This window comes from Oncorhynchus clarkii, chromosome 11 (assembly GCF_045791955.1).
Source record: "Oncorhynchus clarkii lewisi isolate Uvic-CL-2024 chromosome 11, UVic_Ocla_1.0, whole genome shotgun sequence".
NCBI classification, from domain to species: Eukaryota; Metazoa; Chordata; class Actinopteri; order Salmoniformes; family Salmonidae; genus Oncorhynchus; species Oncorhynchus clarkii.
Window position 1 is genome coordinate 412,798 of NC_092157.1, and position 20,837 is coordinate 433,634.

At 46.0% G+C, this 20,837-nt stretch overlaps 1 protein-coding gene across 1 annotated transcript in view; it reads left to right on the forward strand.

Moving 5' to 3' along the window:
- Positions 1–547: 547 nt before the first annotated feature.
- LOC139420502 (DLEC1 cilia and flagella associated protein) overlaps positions 548–20,837 on the forward strand; it is a 112,045-nt gene continuing 91,755 nt past the window's right edge. Inside the window, exons 1-7 of the mRNA XM_071170709.1 lie at positions 548–631; positions 1,260–1,400; positions 6,697–6,853; positions 7,185–7,295; positions 12,028–12,221; positions 12,395–12,606; positions 20,327–20,411. Of these exons, the coding sequence (XP_071026810.1) occupies positions 548–631; positions 1,260–1,400; positions 6,697–6,853; positions 7,185–7,295; positions 12,028–12,221; positions 12,395–12,606; positions 20,327–20,411 (984 nt within the window). The remainder of the gene's footprint in view (positions 632–1,259; positions 1,401–6,696; positions 6,854–7,184; positions 7,296–12,027; positions 12,222–12,394; positions 12,607–20,326; positions 20,412–20,837) is intronic.

Genomic DNA, 20,837 nt, shown 5'->3' on the forward strand with positions numbered 1-20,837 from the left:
CTCAAGTGTGTCTTGATTCTGTAATAGTTGATTCCTGCAGAATTCTTGCACGTTTAATCAAGCAAATAGTAGCACTGGACTATTTAGATTGGCAAAACTATTGTAATTTTTGACAGGTGAAAATATGACAGTAATAGTATTTGATAGAGTAAATATTTTACTGCACATTTATAAATGTATTATTGACTTCCAATGAACGAGTTTTGGGTAAAACGCTCTGGCCCCTTTAAGAAAACCGGGCCGTTTCTATGGTTACTACTTGTACACAAAGAGCTGGCGGCAGAAGCTGGGAAGAAAAGTGCTACTTTCACACCTTGCCAGGTTTGTGAACCACACAATAGAATATTTACGCATGAATTATAGATTAATGTGTGTTTTGTGTGTTTTATAGACAATAGAATATTTACACAATATAATATTTACGCATGAATTATAGGTTCATGTGTGTTTTGTGTGAATTATAGATGAATGTGTGTCATGTGTGTTTTGTCGTTGACTTAATTAGGCTACTATACCTCACAACTGTTTGGCCCAACAGACTGCAACCATGCTTGAGGAATCTGAGCCAAGACCCCAAACAGGGTTAGACCCGTCCATGAACCGTCATCGACCTGCATCAGAAAAAACACAGGTTAGCACTAACTAACGATTTTATCATGCCAGTTTGATTCTTACAGTAACTAGGCTTTTTTTAAACCATTTTTTTACCAAGTAAATTGACTGAGAACACATTTTCATTTACAGCAACGAACTGGGAAATAGTTACAGGGGAGAGGAATGAGTCATTTTGACGCTGGGGATGATTAGGTGACCGTGTTGGTATGACGGCCAGATTGGGAATTTAGCCAGGACACAAGGGTTAACACCCCTACTATTACGATAAGTGGCATGGGATTCTTAATGACCACAGAGAGTCAAGACACCTGTTTAACGTTCCATCCGAAAGACAGCACCCTACACAGTGATTGGGGCAATGTCCCCAATCACTGCCCTGGGGCATTGTTTGGAGACCAGAGAAAATAGTGCCTCCTACTGGCCCTCCAACATCACTTCCAGCAGCATCTGGTCCCCTGTACAGCGACCGACCAGGACCAACCCTGCTTAGCTTCAGAGGCAAGCCAGCAGTGGGATGCAGAGTGGTCTGCTGCTGGCTAATTAGTAGGCCTAACTATGTGGTAATGTCAGTGTGTTTCATTCAAGAAGAGTCATTGACTAACATTATAGGCCTAAGTCTAATGCTACGTTATATTTTCCAATAGGACATTTCACATTTATTGGCAAGCATCTTCAAGGATCTCTACACAACAGAGATTATTGGGAAAGACACAGTTGCCATTCTCACCAAGACAAGAAGGGGAGGCAACAACTACCATGACAAATATGTGGAGGATCTTCAACAGGTAGCTAGCTACTCATTCAACAACTACAAAATATAGCTAGCTAGCTATGTGCCCTCACTGCCCTGTGCAAACTGTGTGTGTGTCTGTGTGTCTGTGTGTGCGTGTGTGTGTGTCTGTGTGTCTGTGTGTGTGTGTGTGTGTGTGTGTGTGTGTGTGTGTGTGTGTGTGTGTATGTGTGTGTGTGTTGACCTTCATCAGTTTCATTTACAGATAGAAAATGAAGGAGGCTTTTATATCTAAGATAATTTAAATAAAATATGTGTTTATATGCTTCAAGATCGCCTTTTTTGGTCATGTTTTTGCAACTCATTTACCAATCACATCATGTTTTGTGTCTTATCCAATTGTGATAGGTCACTGAACTGATAGGAGTTAATTTTGAAATATATACGCAATAGCCTCCTTCAGTTTGTTCTCTGTAAAACTCAGATGGATAAGGGTCAGTTTATTATAAAGAAGCACTGTCATCAAAGAGATGCAGAATTTTCTCTTCACTTCAGTTTGCTCTTCAATCGCTAGTCTTTGGAACAAACGGTTCCAATGGTAAGACTCTATGCCGGAGCTATGCCTACATTATTATTTTTTACTGCAAATTTGCGGGTCAAATTTAATAATTTCATTAACCATGTTGCGGGCCGCTATTATTTGTTTAATAACAACCAACCTTGTTAGCCATGTTACCTAGATGGACAACAACCTGGTCACTTGCCCAGTATGTTGGCACTGGGAAAGTTATTGGATACTGTTAGAGTTGCGTAAATTCGAATCTGGTATCAGGATAAATATAACAATGAGTCACCGATTTTATACTATGTATTTTTTATTAGCTAAGTAATAAATGGCAAATGCAACTTTCGTATATACGGGCTCACTGTAATACCACGCAGGGCAGAACAGAGAACTGACAAGTTGTATGTAAACAGTATTCTTTATACTGTGATAGACATAGTTCCAACCCATCTGTTGGCCTATCACAGTAGAGGCTGGGCGTGGTTTAAACTTGCCCAGCCTATTGCAGGCGCTCAGGCGGGTCCCCGCCTCTTGGCGCTTCTTGGAGTCCTCCCTCCGTCGATGTATAGATCCTTACTATTCTGGTATCGCAGCCTAGTTAGAACAGTTGCACAGTTCCTGCTATTGTGTTGTTCAGTATTTTTCCATCTCAGTTAAACCTCGTGATGACCACCCCTCCCTATCACAACTTTGTAAAATACAGCAAGTCACACCATGTGCTCAATATTGTTACATCCAAACACAAGGACAAAGCATCTGCTGGGCTGTTATCTACAGTTTTGCAACATGCAGGTCACACCATGTTACTCACTTCTTGTCACACACAAACAGGCAAGTAGCAAGCAGTTGTTTAATCTCAATGATGCTCCAGTGCACAAATGCAGACACCTCACACAACCAACATCAGATAATATTTAATCATATATATCTAATGGCTATAATGTAAAATACAGGATCCAACAATACCTATTCCAGGTGATGTGAAAGGTAGGATTCATAGGCCTCTTAATTTAATGTTAGGGTTTGACATTAGGGTTAGACATCAGGGTTAGGATTAGACATTAGGGTTAGACATTAGGGTTAGACATTAGGGTTAGACATTAGGGTTAGGGTTACACATTAGGGTTAGATGTTAGGGTTAGACATTAGGGTTAGTGTTAGATATTAGGGTTAGGGTTAGACATTAGGGTTAGACATTAGGGTTAGGGTTAGACATTAGGGTTAGTGTTAGACATTAGGGTTAGGGTTAGACATTAGGGTTTGATATTAGGGTTAGGGTTAGACATTAGGGTTAGGGTTAGGGTTTGGGTTAGTGTTAGATATTAGGGTTAGACATTAGGGTTAGACATTAGGGTTTGACATTAGGGTTAGGGTTAGACATTAGGGTTAGACATTAGGGTTAGACATTATGGTTAGGGTTAGACATTAGGGTTTGACATTATGGTTAGGGTTAGACATTAGGGTTTGACATTAGGGTTAGTGTTAGACATTAGGGTTAGACATTAGGGTTAGACATTAGGGTTAGACATTAGTGTTAGTGTTAGACATTAGGGTTAGACTTTAGGGTTAGACATTAGGGTTAGTGTTAGACAGTAGGGTTAGGGTTAGACATTAGGATTAGACATTAGGGTTACACATTAGGGTTAGGTTTAGACATTAGGGTTAGGCTTAGTGTTAGACATTAGGGTTAGGGTTAGACATTAGGGTTAGACATTAGGGTTAGACATTAGGGTTAGTGTTAGACATTAGGGTTAGACTTTAGCGTTAGACATTAGGGTTAGTGTTAGACAGTAGGGTTAGGGTTAGACATTAGGGTTAGGCATTAGGGTTAGACATTAAGGTTTGGTTTAGACATTAGGGTTAGGGTTAGTGTTAGACATTAGGGTTACACATTAGAGTTACACATTAGGGTTAGGGTTAGACATTAGGGTTAGTCATTAGGGTTAGACATTAGGGTAGGGTTAGACATTAGGGTTAGGGTTAGACATTAGGGTTAAACATTAGGGTTAGACATTAGGGTTAGTGTTAGACATTAGGGTAGGGTTAGACATTAGGGTTAGGGTTAGACATTAGGGTTAGGTTTAGACATTAGGGTTAGACATTAGGGTTAGACATTAGGGTTACACATTAAAGTTACACATTAGGGTTAGGGTTAGACATTAGGGTTAGTCATTAGGGTTAGACATTAGGGTAGGGTTAGACATTAGGGTTAGGGTTAGACATTATGGTTAGGTTTTGACATTAGGGTTAAACATTAGGGTTAGACATTAGGGTTAGACATTAGGGTTAGACATTAGGGTTAGTGTTAGACATTAGGGTTAGACTTTAGCGTTAGACATTAGGGTTAGTGTTAGACAGTAGGGTTAGGGTTAGACATTAGGGTTAGGCATTAGGGTTAGACATTAAGGTTTGGTTTAGACATTAGGGTTAGGGTTAGTGTTAGACATTAGGGTTACACATTAGAGTTACACATTAGGGTTAGGGTTAGACATTAGGGTTAGTCATTAGGGTTAGACATTAGGGTAGGGTTAGACATTAGGGTTAGGGTTAGGCATTAGGGTTAAACATTAGGGTTAGACATTAGGGTTAGTGTTAGACATTAGGGTAGGGTTAGACATTAGGGTTAGGGTTAGACATTAGGGTTAGGTTTAGACATTAGGGTTAGACATTAGGGTTAGACATTAGGGTTACACATTAAAGTTACACATTAGGGTTAGGGTTAGACATTAGGGTTAGTCATTAGGGTTAGACATTAGGGTAGGGTTAGACATTAGGGTTAGGGTTAGACATTATGGTTAGGTTTTGACATTAGGGTTAAACATTAGGGTTAGACATTAGGGTTAGTGTTAGACATTAGGGTTAGACATTAGGGTTAGGGTTAGACATTAGGGTTAGGGTTAGACATTAGGGTGAGATATTAGGGCTAGGGTTAGGGTTAGACATTAGAGTTAGGCATTAGGGTTAGACATTAGGGTTAGGGTTAGACATTAGGGTTAGACATTAGGGTTAGTGTTAGACATTAGGGTTAGACGTTAGGGTTAGACATTAGGGTTAGTGTTAGACATTAGCGTGAATCAGTAGGGTTAGACATTAGGGTTAGGGTTAGACATTAGGGTTAGACATTAGGGTTAGACATTAGGGTTAGAGTTAGACATTAGGGTTAGACATTAGGGTTAGACATTAGGGTTAGACATTAGGGTTAGGGTTAGACATTAGGGTTAGATATTAGGGTTAGTGTTAGACATTAGGGTTAGGCAGTAGTGTTATTGTTAGACATTAGGGTTAGATATTAGTGTTAGTGTTAGACATTAGGGTTAGGCATTAGGGTTAGACATTAGGGTTAGGCATCAGGGTTAGACATTAGGGTTAGACATTAGGGTTAGACATTAGGGTTAGTGTTAGACATTAGGGTTAGACATTAGGGTTAGACATTAGGGTTAGGTTTAGACATTAGGGTTAGGGTTAGATATTAGGGTTAGACATTAGGGTTAGGGTTAGACATTAGGGTTAGACATTAGGGTTAGACATTAGGGTTAGGGTTAGACATTAGGGTTAGATATTAGGGTTAGACATTAGGGTTAGGGTTAGACATTAGGGTTAGACATTAGGGTTAGACATTAGGGTTAGGGTTAGACATTAGGGTTAGACATTAGGGCTAGGGTTAGGGTTAGACATTAGGGTTAGGGTTAGGGTTAGACATTAGGGTTAGTCATTAGGGTTAGACATTAGGGTAGGGTTAGACATTAGGGTTAGACATTAGGGTTATATATTAGGGTTAGGGTTAGACATTAGGGTTAGACATTAGGGTTAGTGTTAGACATTAGGGTTCGACATTAGGGTTAGACATTATGGTTAGTGGTAGACATTAGGGTAAATCATTAGGGTTAGACATTAGGGTTAGACATTAGGGTTAGGGTTAGACATTCGGGTTAGACATTAGGGTCAGGGTTAGACATTAGGGTTAGACAGTAGTGTTAGTGTTAGACATTAGGGTTAGACATTAGGGTTAGTGTTAGACATTAGGGTTAGGCATTAGGGTTAGTGTTAAACATTAGGGTTAGACATTAGGGTTAGTGTTAGACATTAGGGTTAGACATTAGGGTTAGTGTTAGACATTAGGGTTAGACATTAGGGTTAGACATTCGGATTAGGATTATACATTAGGGTTAGACATTAGGGTTAGGGTTAGACATTAGGGTTAGGTTTAGACATTAGGGTTAGACATTAGGGTTAGACATTAGGGTTAGTGTTAGACATTAGGGTTAGACGTTAGGGTTAGACATTAGGGTTAGACATTAGAGTTAGACATTAGGGTTGGTGTTAGACATTAGGGTTAGACATTAGGGTTAGACATTAGTGTTAGATTTTAGGGTTAGACATTAGTGTTAGACATTAGGGTTAGACATTAGTATGTTAGACATTAGGGTTAGACGTTAGGGTTAGGGTTAGACATTAGGGTTAGACATTAGGGTTAGACATTAGGGTTACCTGTGTGGTTAATTAGAATATATGACTTCGTGGCTAGTGAGGGTTAGTGTTAGTGCCAGCTATTGACCACTCTGCAGAGCTCCAGAACAAGATTCATGACAAGAAATGCTAACCTGCATTTGGCGCATCAGTGCAACCAATGAACATTAAGTATGGGAAAGGAAAGGGGATACCTAGTCAGTTGCCCAACTGAATGTATTCAACTGAAATGTGTCTTCTGCATTTAACCCAACCCCTCTGAATAAAGGTCCCTGTGTTTGTGTTTTTCTACATAACTTCTCACTGCTTGAGCCTCCAGGTCCATTCAGAGTACAGCCGTCGGATGCGTGATGCTGACATGTTGGAGAACCACATCATTCAGGCTCGGGTCCAGGCCACGGCCACAGAGAGCAGGGCCCACACCAAGGTGGTGGAGGAGGTGGGAGAGGCCTACCAACAGCTGGGTCTGCCTCCAGGTACACTGGTCTGGATCACTCTTTAATGCTACTATATCACTAGCCTCTAGGAGCTAGGGTATTACAAACTGTACCGTGGGACGCCTTGTGAAGGGATCACTGCAATAAGCCTTGTGTTTTGTGAAGAGATCACTGCAATAAGCCTTGTGAATCGATCACTGCAATAAGCCTTGTGCTTTGTTAATAGATCACTGCAATAAGCCTTGTGAATAGATCACTGCAATAAGCCTTGTGCTTTGTGAAGAGATCACTGCAATAAGCCTTGTGTTTTGTGAAGAGATCACTGCAATAAGCCTTGCCACCTAAAATAAGTGTGTGTTTGTTTCCTCAGTCAGGTGGACCTTCATGTGGTGTGTTGACAATGGCCTTCTGAAGAGTAACAACTTGATCTGTCCAGAAGACTACATCACAGGACTGAACCCGCTCATCAAAGCCCCCAGAGGTACAGTAGTATGCCCCTCAAAGCCCCCAGAGGTACAGTAGTATGCCCCTCAAAGCCCCCAGAGGTACAGTAGTATGCCCCTCCCTCAAAGCCCCCAGAGGTACAGTAGTATGCCCCTCCCTCAAAGCCCCCAGAGGTACAGTAGTATGCCCCTCAAAGCCCCCAGAGGTACAGTAGTATGCTCCTCCCTCAAAGCCTCCAGAGATACAGTAGTATGCCCCTCAAAGCCCCCAGAGGTACAGTAGTATGCCCCTCAAAGCCCCCAGAGGTACAGTAGTATGCCCCTCAAATCCCTAAGAGGTACAGTAGTATGCCCCTCCCTCAAAGCCCCCAGAGATACAGTAGTATGCCCCTCAAAGCCCCCAGAGGTACAGTAGTATGCCCCTCAAAGCCCCCAGAGGTACAGTAGTATGCCCCTCAAAGCCCCCAGAGGTACAGTAGTATGCCCCTCCCTCAAAGCCCCCAGAGGTACAGTAGTATGCCCCTCAAATCCCCCAGAGGTACAGTAGTATGCCCCTCAAAGCCCCCAGAGATACAGTAGTATGCTCCTCAAAGCCCCCAGAGGTACAGTAGTATGCCCCTCAAAGCCCCCAGAGGTACAGTAGTATGCTCCTCAAAGCCCCCAGAGGTACAGTAGTATGCCCCTCAAAGCCCCCAGAGGTACAGTAATATGCCCCTCCCTCAACGCCCCCAGAGGTACAGTAGTATGCTCCTCAAAGCCCCCAGAGGTACAGTAGTATGCCCCTCCCTCAAAGCCCCCAGAGGTACAGTAGTATGCCCCTCCCTCAAAGCCCCCAGAGGTACAGTAGTATGCCCCTCAAAGCCCCCAGAGGTACAGTAGTATGCCCCTCAAAGCCCCCAGAGATACAGTAGTATGCTCCTCAAAGCCCCCAAAGGTACAGTAGTATGCCCCTCCCTCAAAGCCCCCAGAGGTACAGTAGTATGCCCCTCCCTCAAAGGCCCCAGAGGTACAGTAGTATGCCCCTCCCTCAAAGCCCCCAGAGATACAGTAGTATGCTCCTCAAAGCCCCCAGAGGTACAGTAGTATGCCCCTCAAAGCCCCCAGAGGTACAGTAGTATGCCCCTCCCTCAACGCACCCAGAGGTACAGTCGTATGCTCCTCAAAGCCCCCAGAGGTACAGTAGTATGCCCCTCAAAGCCCCCAGAGGTACAGTAGTATGCCCCTCAAAGCCCCCAGAGGTACAGTAGTATGCCCCTCAAAGCCCCCAGAGGTACAGTAGTATGCCCCTCCCTCAAAGCCCCCAGAGGTACAGTAGTATGCTCCTCAAAGCCCCCAGAGGTACAGTAGTATGCCCCTCAAAGCCCCCAGAGATACAGTAGTATGCCCCTCAAAGCCCCCAGAGATACAGTAGTATGCCCCTCAAAGCCCCCAGAGGTACAGTAGTATGCCCCTCAAAGCCCCCAGAGGTACAGTAGTATGCCCCTCAAAGCCCCCAGATGTACAGTAGTATGCCCCTCCCTCAAAGCCCCCAGAGGTACAGTAGTATGCCCCTCAAAGCCCCCAGAGGTACAGCAGTATGCCCCTCAAAGCCCCCAGAGATACAGTAGTATGCTCCTCAAAGCCCCCAGAGGTACAGTAGTATGCCCCTCAAAGCCCCCAGAGGTACAGTAGTATGCCCCTCAAAGCCCCCAGAGATACAGTAGTATGCTCCTCAAAGCCCCCAGAGGTACAGTAGTATGCCCCTCAAAGCCCCCAGAGGTACAGTAGTATGCCCCTCAAAGCCCCCAGAGGTACAGTAGTATGCCCCTCCCTCAAAGCCCCCAGAGTTACAGTAGTATGCCCCTCCCTCAAAGCCCCCAGAGGTACAGTAGTATGCCCCTCCCTCAAAGCCCCCAGAGGTACAGTAGTATGCCCCTCCCTCAAAGCCCCCTGAGGTACAGTAGTATGCTCCTCAAAGCCCCCAGAGGTACAGTAGTATGCCCCTCAAAGCCCCCAGAGGTACAGTAGTATTCCCCTCAACGCCCCCAGAGGTACAGTAGTATGCCCCTCCCTCAAAGCCCCCAGAGTTACAGTAGTATGCCCCTCCCTCAAAGCCCCCAGAGATACAGTAGTATGCTCCTCAAAGCCCCCAGAGGTACAGTAGTATGCCCCTCAAAGCCCCCAGAGGTACAGTAGTATGCCCCTCAAAGCCCCCAGAGGTACAGTAATATGCCCCTCCCTCAACGCCCCCAGAGGTACAGTAGTATGCTCCTCAAAGCCCCCAGAGGTACAGTAGTATGCCCCTCCCTCAAAGCCCCCAGAGGTACAGTAGTATGCCCCTCCCTCAAAGCCCCCAGAGGTACAGTAGTATGCCCCTCAAAGCCCCCAGAGGTACAGTAGTATGCTCCTCAAAGCCCCCAAAGGTACAGTAGTATGCCCCTCCCTCAAAGCCCCCAGAGGTACAGTAGTATGCCCCTCCCTCAAAGCCCCCAGAGGTACAGTAGTATGCCCCTCCCTCAAAGCCCCCAGAGATACAGTAGTATGCTCCTCAAAGCCCCCAGAGGTACAGTAGTATGCCCCTCAAAGCCCCCAGAGTTACAGTAGTATGCCCCTCCCTCAAAGCCCCCAGAGGTACAGTCGTATGCTCCTCAAAGCCCCCAGAGGTACAGTAGTATGCCCCTCAAAGCCCCCAGAGGTACAGTAGTATGCCCCTCAAAGCCCCCAGAGGTACAGTAGTATGCCCCTCAAAGCCCCCAGAGTTACAGTAGTATGCCCCTCCCTCAAAGCCCCCAGAGGTACAGTAGTATGCTCCTCAAAGCCCCCAGAGGTACAGTAGTATGCCCCTCAAAGCCCCCAGAGATACAGTAGTATGCCCCTCAAAGCCCCCAGAGATACAGTAGTATGCCCCTCAAAGCCCCCAGAGGTACAGTAGTATGCCCCTCAAAGCCCCCAGAGGTACAGTAGTATGCCCCTCAAAGCCCCCAGATGTACAGTAGTATGCCCCTCCCTCAAAGCCCCCAGAGGTACAGTAGTATGCCCCTCAAAGCCCCCAGAGATACAGTAGTATGCTCCTCAAAGCCCCCAGAGGTACAGTAGTATGCCCCTCAAAGCCCCCAGAGGTACAGTAGTATGCCCCTCAAAGCCCCCAGAGATACAGTAGTATGCTCCTCAGAGCCCCCAGAGGTACAGTAGTATGCCCCTCAAAGCCCCCAGAGGTACAGTAGTATGCCCCTCAAAGCCCCCAGAGATACAGTAGTATGCTCCTCAAAGCCCCCAGAGGTACAGTAGTATGCCCCTCAAAGCCCCCAGAGGTACAGTAGTATGCCCCTCAAAGCCCCCAGAGGTACAGTAGTATGCCCCTCCCTCAACGCACCCAGAGGTACAGTCGTATGCTCCTCAAAGCCCCCAGAGGTACAGCAGTATGCCCCTCAAAGCCCCCAGAGATACAGTTGTATGCTCCTCAAAGCCCCCAGAGGTACAGTAGTATGCCCCTCAAAGCCCCCAGAGATACAGTAGTATGCTCCTCAAAGCCCCCAGAGGTACAGTAGTATGCCCCTCAAAGCCCCCAGAGGTACAGTAGTATGCCCCTCAAAGCCCCCAGAGGTACAGTAGTATGCCCCTCAAAGCCCCCAGAGGTACAGTAGTATGCCCCTCCCTCAAAGCCCCCAGAGGTACAGTAGTATGCTCCTCAAAGCCCCCAGAGGTACAGTAGTATGCCCCTCAAAGCCCCCAGAGATACAGTAGTATGCCCCTCAAAGCCCCCAGAGATACAGTAGTATGCCCCTCAAAGCCCCCAGAGGTACAGTAGTATGCCCCTCAAAGCCCCCAGAGGTACAGTAGTATGCCCCTCAAAGCCCCCAGATGTACAGTAGTATGCCCCTCCCTCAAAGCCCCCAGAGGTACAGTAGTATGCCCCTCAAAGCCCCCAGAGATACAGTAGTATGCTCCTCAAAGCCCCCAGAGGTACAGTAGTATGCCCCTCAAAGCCCCCAGAGGTACAGTAGTATGCCCCTCAAAGCCCCCAGAGATACAGTAGTATGCTCCTCAGAGCCCCCAGAGGTACAGTAGTATGCCCCTCAAAGCCCCCAGAGGTACAGTAGTATGCCCCTCAAAGCCCCCAGAGATACAGTAGTATGCTCCTCAAAGCCCCCAGAGGTACAGTAGTATGCCCCTCAAAGCCCCCAGAGGTACAGTAGTATGCCCCTCAAAGCCCCCAGAGGTACAGTAGTATGCCCCTCCCTCAACGCACCCAGAGGTACAGTCGTATGCTCCTCAAAGCCCCCAGAGGTACAGCAGTATGCCCCTCAAAGCCCCCAGAGATACAGTTGTATGCTCCTCAAAGCCCCCAGAGGTACAGTAGTATGCCCCTCAAAGCCCCCAGAGATACAGTAGTATGCTCCTCAAAGCCCCCAGAGGTACAGTAGTATGCCCCTCAAAGCCCCCAGAGGTACAGTAGTATGCCCCTCAAAGCCCCCAGAGGTACAGTAGTATGCCCCTCCCTCAAAGCCCCCAGAGGTACAGTAGTATGCTCCTCAAAGCCCCCAGAGGTACAGTAGTATGCCCCTCCCTCAAAGCCCCCAGAGGTACAGTAGTATGCCCCTCCCTCAAAGCCCCCAGAGGTACAGTAGTATGCCCCTCAAAGCCCCCAGAGGTACAGTAGTATGCCCCTTAAACACCCTTTGGAATGCACGTAATTTAGAACAGGTCATCCATTTTAAAGTACTCTGAAAACACTTTACCCTTCAGTGTAAGTCTCTTTTAACTCTGTCAACTGTCTGTCTGTCCTCCCAGACATGTCCCCCCCAGGCTTTGCCAAGCCGACTGTGTCCTACAACAGACACATATGCTACCTTCCCCAGGACGATGGCTACACAGTGATCCCTCCCCCAGAGCGGACAGCCCAGAGCTTGCTGGAGGAGTCAGAAACGTCCCTCACCCTTGCCTGTAGCTCAGACACCTGCACCCCCCGAAGCCTACCTAGCCAGGTAGGACACACATAGGTGGTCTTGTTTGAAGGCTTGTTTTGAATACTGTGAAGGGGTGGGTTAAGATTTGGGTATGGACGAGTCTCAGGTCACCACTGATGTGACCTCTCCTCTGCTGGTGTTGACGAGTCTCAGGTCACCACTGATGTGACCTCTCCTCTGCTCTATTCCAGAAGGTGTGCAGAGTGAGGAAGCCTAAGTGGATGTATGAGCTGAGTGCTAAGAGCAGAGCAGAGGAGAGGGCTGGCCTTCAGAAACTACAGCAGAGACACAAGTTCCTGCGGAACCCCAGATTCCTTCCCCCCAACGCACACCAGGGGGGCAAGTCGCTCATCCTGCTTTGGGAAAAGGGAGACAGGGGAAGGAAGGGGCAAAAGCAGGAGAGGTAGGACTCTGTTCAGCTTCATGTGTTTGCAGAACTAGGTAGCCTAGGAGTCAATGGAGTCAGAAACTGTTTGGACTTGTAGCATCCCAAATGGCCCCCTATTCCCTATTACATGCACTACTTCTGACTAGTGCAGGGTGTTTCACTGGGATCAGGGAATAGGGGGCCGTTTGGAACGGAACAATTCTCTTCTATGCTACAAGCGCAAACCGACACAGGAAGAGCAGCTCTGAACGCTTACTGCTTGGTTCTAGAAGTAATGACATGTGTTGACTAACAGGATGAACTCCAGTCCATGATCCGTTTCTGACTCCATTGGTTATTCATATGCAAGGTTGGGCTGTGGGGCGGCAGGTAGCCTAGTGGATAAAGTGTTGGGCCAGTAACTGAAAGGTTGCTAGATCAAATCCCGAGCTGACAAGGTAAAAATATGTCGTTCTGCCCCTGAACAAGGCCACTGTTCCTAGGCCGTCATTGTAAATAAGAATTTGTTCTTAACCGACTTACCTTGTTAAATAAAGGTATAATTAAATATGGGCAAGATAATCCTTCCTCAATATTAGGTGTAAATTAGTTCTATATGACTTCCTTCCTGTCTGAACATCAGTTACCCTCATACCTGACTGTCACGAATCCCGCCGAAGATGGTGCCTGTTCGGGCGGCGCTCGACGGTCATCGTCGCCGGCCTACTAGCTGCCACCGATCCCCTTTTCTGTTTCATTTAGTTGTGTCTGATTAGTTGCACCTGTTTTGTGTTTAGGTTGGGATTGTGGGCTATTTAAACCCAGTAAGCCCACCGGCTTTTGTGCGGGCTTGTTTCTCTGTTTGTTTTTTGGATGTGATATTATCTGTATTTCTCCGGACTTTTGTGTCCTGTTTTTGGGCCGGTCATTGTATGCGCCTGGTGTTTTGGCGTGACCTACTTTTCTCCGGAATAAATACAGTTGTCCTTTACCCTCTGCTCTCTGCGCCTGACTCCGCCCACACTACTCCTAGAAGTCGTAACACTGACCTGGAAAACTATGATCTCAGTGAAACACCCTGGTTCAGCAAAAAAAGAAACGTCCTCTCACTGTCAACTGCATTTATTTTCAGCAAACTTAACATGTGTAAATATTTGAATGAACAAGATTCAACAACTGGGACATAAACTGAACAAGTTCCACAGACATGTGACTAACAGAAGTGGAATGGTGCGTCCCTGAACAAAGGGGGTTTCAAAATCAAAAGTAACAGTCAGTATCTGGTGTGGCCATTAAGTACTGCAGTGCATCTCCTCCTCGTGGACTGCACCAGATTTGCCAGTTCTTGCTGTGAGATGTTACCCCACTCTTCCACCAAGACACCTGCAAGTTCCCGGACCTTTCAGGGGGGAATGGCCCTAGCCCTCACCCTCCGATCCAACAAGTCCCAGATGTGCTCAATGGGATTGAGATCCGGGCTCGTCACTGGCCATGGCATAACAGTGACATTCCTGTCTTGCAGGAAATCACACACAGAACGAGCAGTATGGCTGGTGGCATTTGTCATGCTGGAGGGTCATGTCAGGATGAGCCTCCAGGAAGGGTACCACATGAGTGAAGAGGACGTCTTCCCTGTAACAGACATCGTTGAGATTGCCTGCAATGACAACAAGCTCAGTCTGATGATGCCGTGACACACTGCCCCAGACCATGACGGACCCTCCATCTCCAAATCGATTCCGCTCCAGAGTACAGGCCTCAGTGTAACGCTCATTCCTTCGACAATAAACGCGAATCCGACCATCATCCCTGGTGAGGCAAAACCGCGACTCGTCAGTGAAGAGCACTTTTTGCCAGTCCTGTCTGGTCCAGCGACAGTGGGTTTGTGCCCATAGGCGATGTTGTTGATGTCTGGTGAGGACCTGACTTACAACAGGCCTACAAGCCCTCAGTCCAGCCTCTCTCAGCCTATTGCGGATAGTCTGAGCACTGATGGAGGGATTTTGCGTTTCTGGTGTAACTTGGGCAGTTGTTGTTTCCGTCCTGTACCTGTCCCGCAGGTGTGATGTTCGAATGTACTGATCCTGTGCAGGTGTTGTTACACGTGGTCTGCCACTGCGAGGATGATCAGCTGTCTGTCCTGTCTCCCTGTAGCGCTGTCTTAGGCGTCTCACAGTATGGACATTGCAATTTATTGCCCTGGCCAAATCTGCAGTCCTCTAGCAGGCATCTTTCTTTTGGTGTTTTTCAGACTCAGTAGAAAGGCCTCTTTAGTGTCCTAAGTTTTCATAACTGTGACCATAATTGCCTACCGTCTGTAAGCTGTTAGTTTCTTAATGACCGTTCCACAGATGCATGTTCATTAATTGTTAATGGTTCATTGACCAAACATGGGAAACAGTGTTTAAACCCTTTACAATGAAGATCTGTGAAGTTATTTGGATTTTTACGAATTATCTTTGAAAGACAGGGTCATGAAAAAGGGACTTCTCTTTTTCTGCTGAGTTTATGATCCCAGTGAAACACCCTGGATCAGCATGATGTCATGTCTATACAAAACATGATGCTTCTGTCCCAAATGGCACTCTTTTCCCAATGTTGTGCACTTCTGCCCATAGGGGTCTGGTCCAAAGTAGTGAACTATATAGGAAATAAGGTGCCATTTGGGAATGCAGGCAATGAACGCTTGTGTGTTTGTTTGAGACATGATGAGAATTAGCACCTGTTGGTTTTCAGAGTCACTCCATCCATAGCCTGCTGGTGTAGCTGTTTTTTTCAAAGAAGAACATAGAAGAATATATAAGAAGATAGATTTAACAATGTCAAATCATCTGACTGAGAACATACTGACAGCACCACAGGACCATTACACCCATCATCTGACTGAGAACATACTGACAGCACCACAGGACCATTACACCCATCATCTGACTGAGAACATACTGACAGTACCACAGGACCATTACACCCATCATCTGACTGAGAACATACTGACAGCACCACAGGACCATTACACCCGTCATCTGACTGAGAACATACTGACAGTACCACAGGACCATTACACCCATCATCTGACTGAGAACATACTGACAGCACCACAGGACCATTACACCCATCATCTGACTGAGAACATAATGACAGCACCACAGGACCATTACACCCATCATCTGATTGAGAACATACTGACAGGACCATAACACCCATCATCTGACTGAGAACAGACTGAGAGCACCACAGGACCACTACACCCATCATCTGACTGAGAACATACTGACAGCACCACAGGACCATTACACCCATCATCTGACTGAGAACATACTGACAGCACCACAGGACCATTACACCCATCATCTGACTGAGAACATACTGACAGGACCATAACACCCATCATCTGACTGAGAACATACTGACAGCACCACAGGACCACTACACCCATCATTTGACTGAGAACATACTGACAGCACCACAGGACCATTACACCCATCATCTGACTGAGAACATACTGACAGGACCATAACACCCATCATCTGACTGAGAACATACTGAGAGCACCACAGGACCATTACACCCTTCATCTGACTGAGAACATAATGACAGCACCACAGGACCACTACACCCATCATCTGACTGAGAACATACTGAGAGCACCACAGGACCATTACACCCTTCATCTGACTGAGAACATAATGACAGCACCACAGGACCACTACACCCATCATCTGACCCTTTGCTATGAGACTTGAAATTGAGCTCAGGTGCATCCCGTTTCCATTGATCATCGTTGAGATGTTTCTACACCTCGATTGGAGTCCACCTGTGGTAAATTCAATTGATGGGGCATGTTTTGGAAAGGCACACACCTGTCTATATAAGGTCCCACGGGTGACAGTGCCTATCAGAGCAAAAACCAAGCCCTGAGGTTGAAGGAATTGTCCGTAGAGCTCCAAGACAGGATTGTGTCGAGGCACAGATCTGGGGAATGGTACCAAAAAATGTTGTCTGCAGCATTGAAGGTCCCAAAGAACACAGTGGCCTCCATCATTCTTAAATGGAAGGTTTGGAACAACCAAGACTCTTCCTAGAGCTGGCCGCCAATCGGGGGAGAAAGGCCTTGGTCAGGGATGTGACTGACAGCACCACAGGACCATTACACCCATCATCTGACTGAGAACATACTGACAGTACCACAGGACCATTACACCCATCATCTGACTGAGAACATACTGACAGCACCACAGGACCATTACACCCGTCATCTGACTGAGAACATACTGACAGTACCACAGGACCATTACACCCATCATCTGACTGAGAACATACTGACAGCACCACAGGACCATTACACCCATCATCTGACTGAGAACATAATGACAGCACCACAGGACCATTACACCCATCATCTGATTGAGAACATACTGACAGGACCATAACACCCATCATCTGACTGAGAACAGACTGAGAGCACCACAGGACCACTACACCCATCATCTGACTGAGAACATACTGACAGCACCACAGGACCATTACACCCATCATCTGACTGAGAACATACTGACAGCACCACAGGACCATTACACCCATCATCTGACTGAGAACATACTGACAGGACCATAACACCCATCATCTGACTGAGAACATACTGACAGCACCACAGGACCACTACACCCATCATTTGACTGAGAACATACTGACAGCACCACAGGACCATTACACCCATCATCTGACTGAGAACATACTGACAGGACCATAACACCCATCATCTGACTGAGAACATACTGAGAGCACCACAGGACCATTACACCCTTCATCTGACTGAGAACATAATGACAGCACCACAGGACCACTACACCCATCATCTGACTGAGAACATACTGAGAGCACCACAGGACCATTACACCCTTCATCTGACTGAGAACATAATGACAGCACCACAGGACCACTACACCCATCATCTGACCCTTTGCTATGAGACTTGAAATTGAGCTCAGGTGCATCCCGTTTCCATTGATCATCGTTGAGATGTTTCTACACCTCGATTGGAGTCCACCTGTGGTAAATTCAATTGATGGGGCATGTTTTGGAAAGGCACACACCTGTCTATATAAGGTCCCACGGGTGACAGTGCCTATCAGAGCAAAAACCAAGCCCTGAGGTTGAAGGAATTGTCCGTAGAGCTCCAAGACAGGATTGTGTCGAGGCACAGATCTGGGGAATGGTACCAAAAAATGTTGTCTGCAGCATTGAAGGTCCCAAAGAACACAGTGGCCTCCATCATTCTTAAATGGAAGGTTTGGAACAACCAAGACTCTTCCTAGAGCTGGCCGCCAATCGGGGGAGAAAGGCCTTGGTCAGGGATGTGACCAAGAACCCGATGGTTACTCTGACAGAGCTCCAGACGTCATTTGTGGAGATGGGAGAACCTTCCAGAAGGACAACCATCTATCTCTACAGTACTCCACCAATCAGGCCTTTGCGGTAGAGTGGCCAGACGGAAGCCACTCCTCAGTAAAATGCACATGATAGCCTGCATGGAGTTTGCCAAAAGTCACCTAAAGGACTCTCAAACCATTAGAAACAACATTCTCTGGTCTGATGAAACCAAGACTGAACTCTTTGACCTGAATTCCAATTGTCACGTCTGGGGGAAACCTGGCACCATCCCTATGGTGAAACATGGTGGTAGCAGCATCATGCTGTGGGGATGTTTTTCAGCTGCAGGGACTGGGAGACTAGTCAGGATCGAGGGAAGATGAACGGAGCAAAGTACAGAGAGATCGTTGATGAAAACCACAGCCAAGACAATGCAGGAGTGGCTTCGGGACAAGTCTCTGAATGGAGTGAGTGAGTGGCCTAGCCAGAGCCCCATCGAACAACTCTGGAGAGACCTGAAAATACCTGTGCAGAGACGCTCCTCATCCAACCTGACATACCCAAGAAGATATTTCTAAAAACATGTTTTTGCTTCATCATTATGGGGTATTGTGATGTCATTATGGGGTATTGTGATGTCATTATGGGGTATTGTGTGTAGATTGATGAGGGGAAAAAAACTATTTAATCAATTTTAGAATAAGACTGTAATATAAAACAAAATGTGGAAAAAGTCAAGGGGTCTGAATACTTTCCGAATGCACTTTACACACCCACCAGACACCACTACGGGTTTCTTCACTCTACCCAAACCAAAAACTCACTCAGTTATGTATAGAGCCATGTCTTCGTGGAATGATCTGTTACTCAGTTATATATAGAGCCATGTCATCATGGAATGCTCTGCTACCAGGGGTTACTCAGGTAAAGCAGATTTAGCCTTAAAAAACAGATTTAAAACCATATTGTATCACAGAGCCTCTCCTCTTTCTAAAGCTCTCATTAACTGTTCTGTATATAATTATATTAATATGTATATACTGTAGGAATAGTGTGTAAATACAGTAGTCATTTGTTTTTTTCTCTTGATGTCTTTATTGTTATTTAATTTAATATTGTCTTATGTTGTTCTTGTCTATAACTGTTATGTACCCTGGTGTATTTTATGTTTTGTTTGGAACCCAGGAAGAGTAGCTGCTGCATGTCAACAGCTACTGGGGATCTATTCAACTAAACCATAACACTTCAAGGCTAACAAGCACACACATTTTCTTCAAAAAAATGTCAGTTTCTAGTTCCATTAGATTTTAGTTGTTACATTCCTAGAAGTCAGCTTCCTTCCATTATTGGGTGTATATCAGCGGCAGCATGGAGACAACCCTGAAGTTGGAAACTTAATGTTTAAATCCTGTTGGGGATTAATCAGAATTAGTTGGGTAACATAGATAAGATGTTTTATTTTCATGATATGCTTATGAGTTACTTCTCATCAGAATGTATTTTGTTGTACTATAGTGGTGGCCATTTGCAGTCATCTGTTCTCTGTCAGGACTATGTTGCTTGGGCCGCAGAGAGGGGAGAGTTCAAGCGTGTCATCATGTGTAAACATATATTTTAAACCATGTGAAGGGATGATTGATGGGGAACCAATTATCTCTTGGCTCCACTGTGTCTGTGTGCCAGTCACTCCCTACTTTTCCCATCGGGAGAGGAGGATGGCAGTGTCTGGAACCATTTTATGTTCCCTCTCTCGTTGCCCCTATCTTGACCTAGAGGCTCACTTTCCTCTCCATGAGCTTGTCCAGAATTGGTTGTATTTGGGATGGGAGTATCTAAAATGACAATTGATATATACCATTGGGTGGGGGTAATGTCTTGGTACCATTTTGTACGATAATTTATAGCCAATGCTGTCTGGCTAGGGGATACTCCTCTCTGAAGTAAAGTCTTTCTTTGTCTAAGTTCCTAAGACCTGTGGTTTGTCATGTCGACTAGGGGGGGTGGATCTTTGCTATAAAGGATCCCAGTTGCCATTATGTTGACGACTCTCAACTTTTCATTAGAGATACTGAATTGTTGAAAGTCAAAATGCTATTGCAAAAGCTTAATTATTATTAAAGGTGAAGATTAAGCATCATTCTGACTGGTGTGTGATTTGCTCTCTCATCATTTGGTAATTAAGGAAATTTCCACGACAATCCTAATGTGGTTAACTTAATAATTACCTGGAGTAGACATGCATGACACTTATACAGTATATTCAGGACACACAAACCTGTCTGTTTTCTGTGTGTCATTGTGTTTTTCATCAGTTGCCCAGTCTGTCTACCTATCACAGCGCAGTAAATAATGCCCCATAACCTGTCTTCATGTTGTTCCCCCCCAGATCCCCAGCTGAGCCCATCCCTGTGTTCCTGGCCAATCCACCTGTTGTCTTCTTCACTGACTACAGAGTGGGACAGGTATTTGAGGTATGTACTGACGACAGTGGGACAGGTATATGAGGTACGTACTGACGACAGTGGGACAGGTATATGAGGTACGTACTGACGACAGTGGGACAGGTATATGAGGTACGTACTGATGACAGTGGGACAGGTATATGAGGTACGTACTGACGACAGTGGGACAGGTATATGAGGTATGTACTGACGACAGTGGGACAGGTATTTGAGGTATGTACTGACTACAGTTGGACAGATGTATGAGGTACGTAACGAATACAGTAGGATGGATGTATGTACCTCATACGAGGTACGTATCGACTACAGTAGGACAGATGTATGTGGGACATATCAACTACAGTGGGACAGATGTGTGAGGTACGTACTGACTACAGTGGGACAGATGTATGAGGTACATATCAACTACAGTAGGAGAGATGAATACGGTACGTA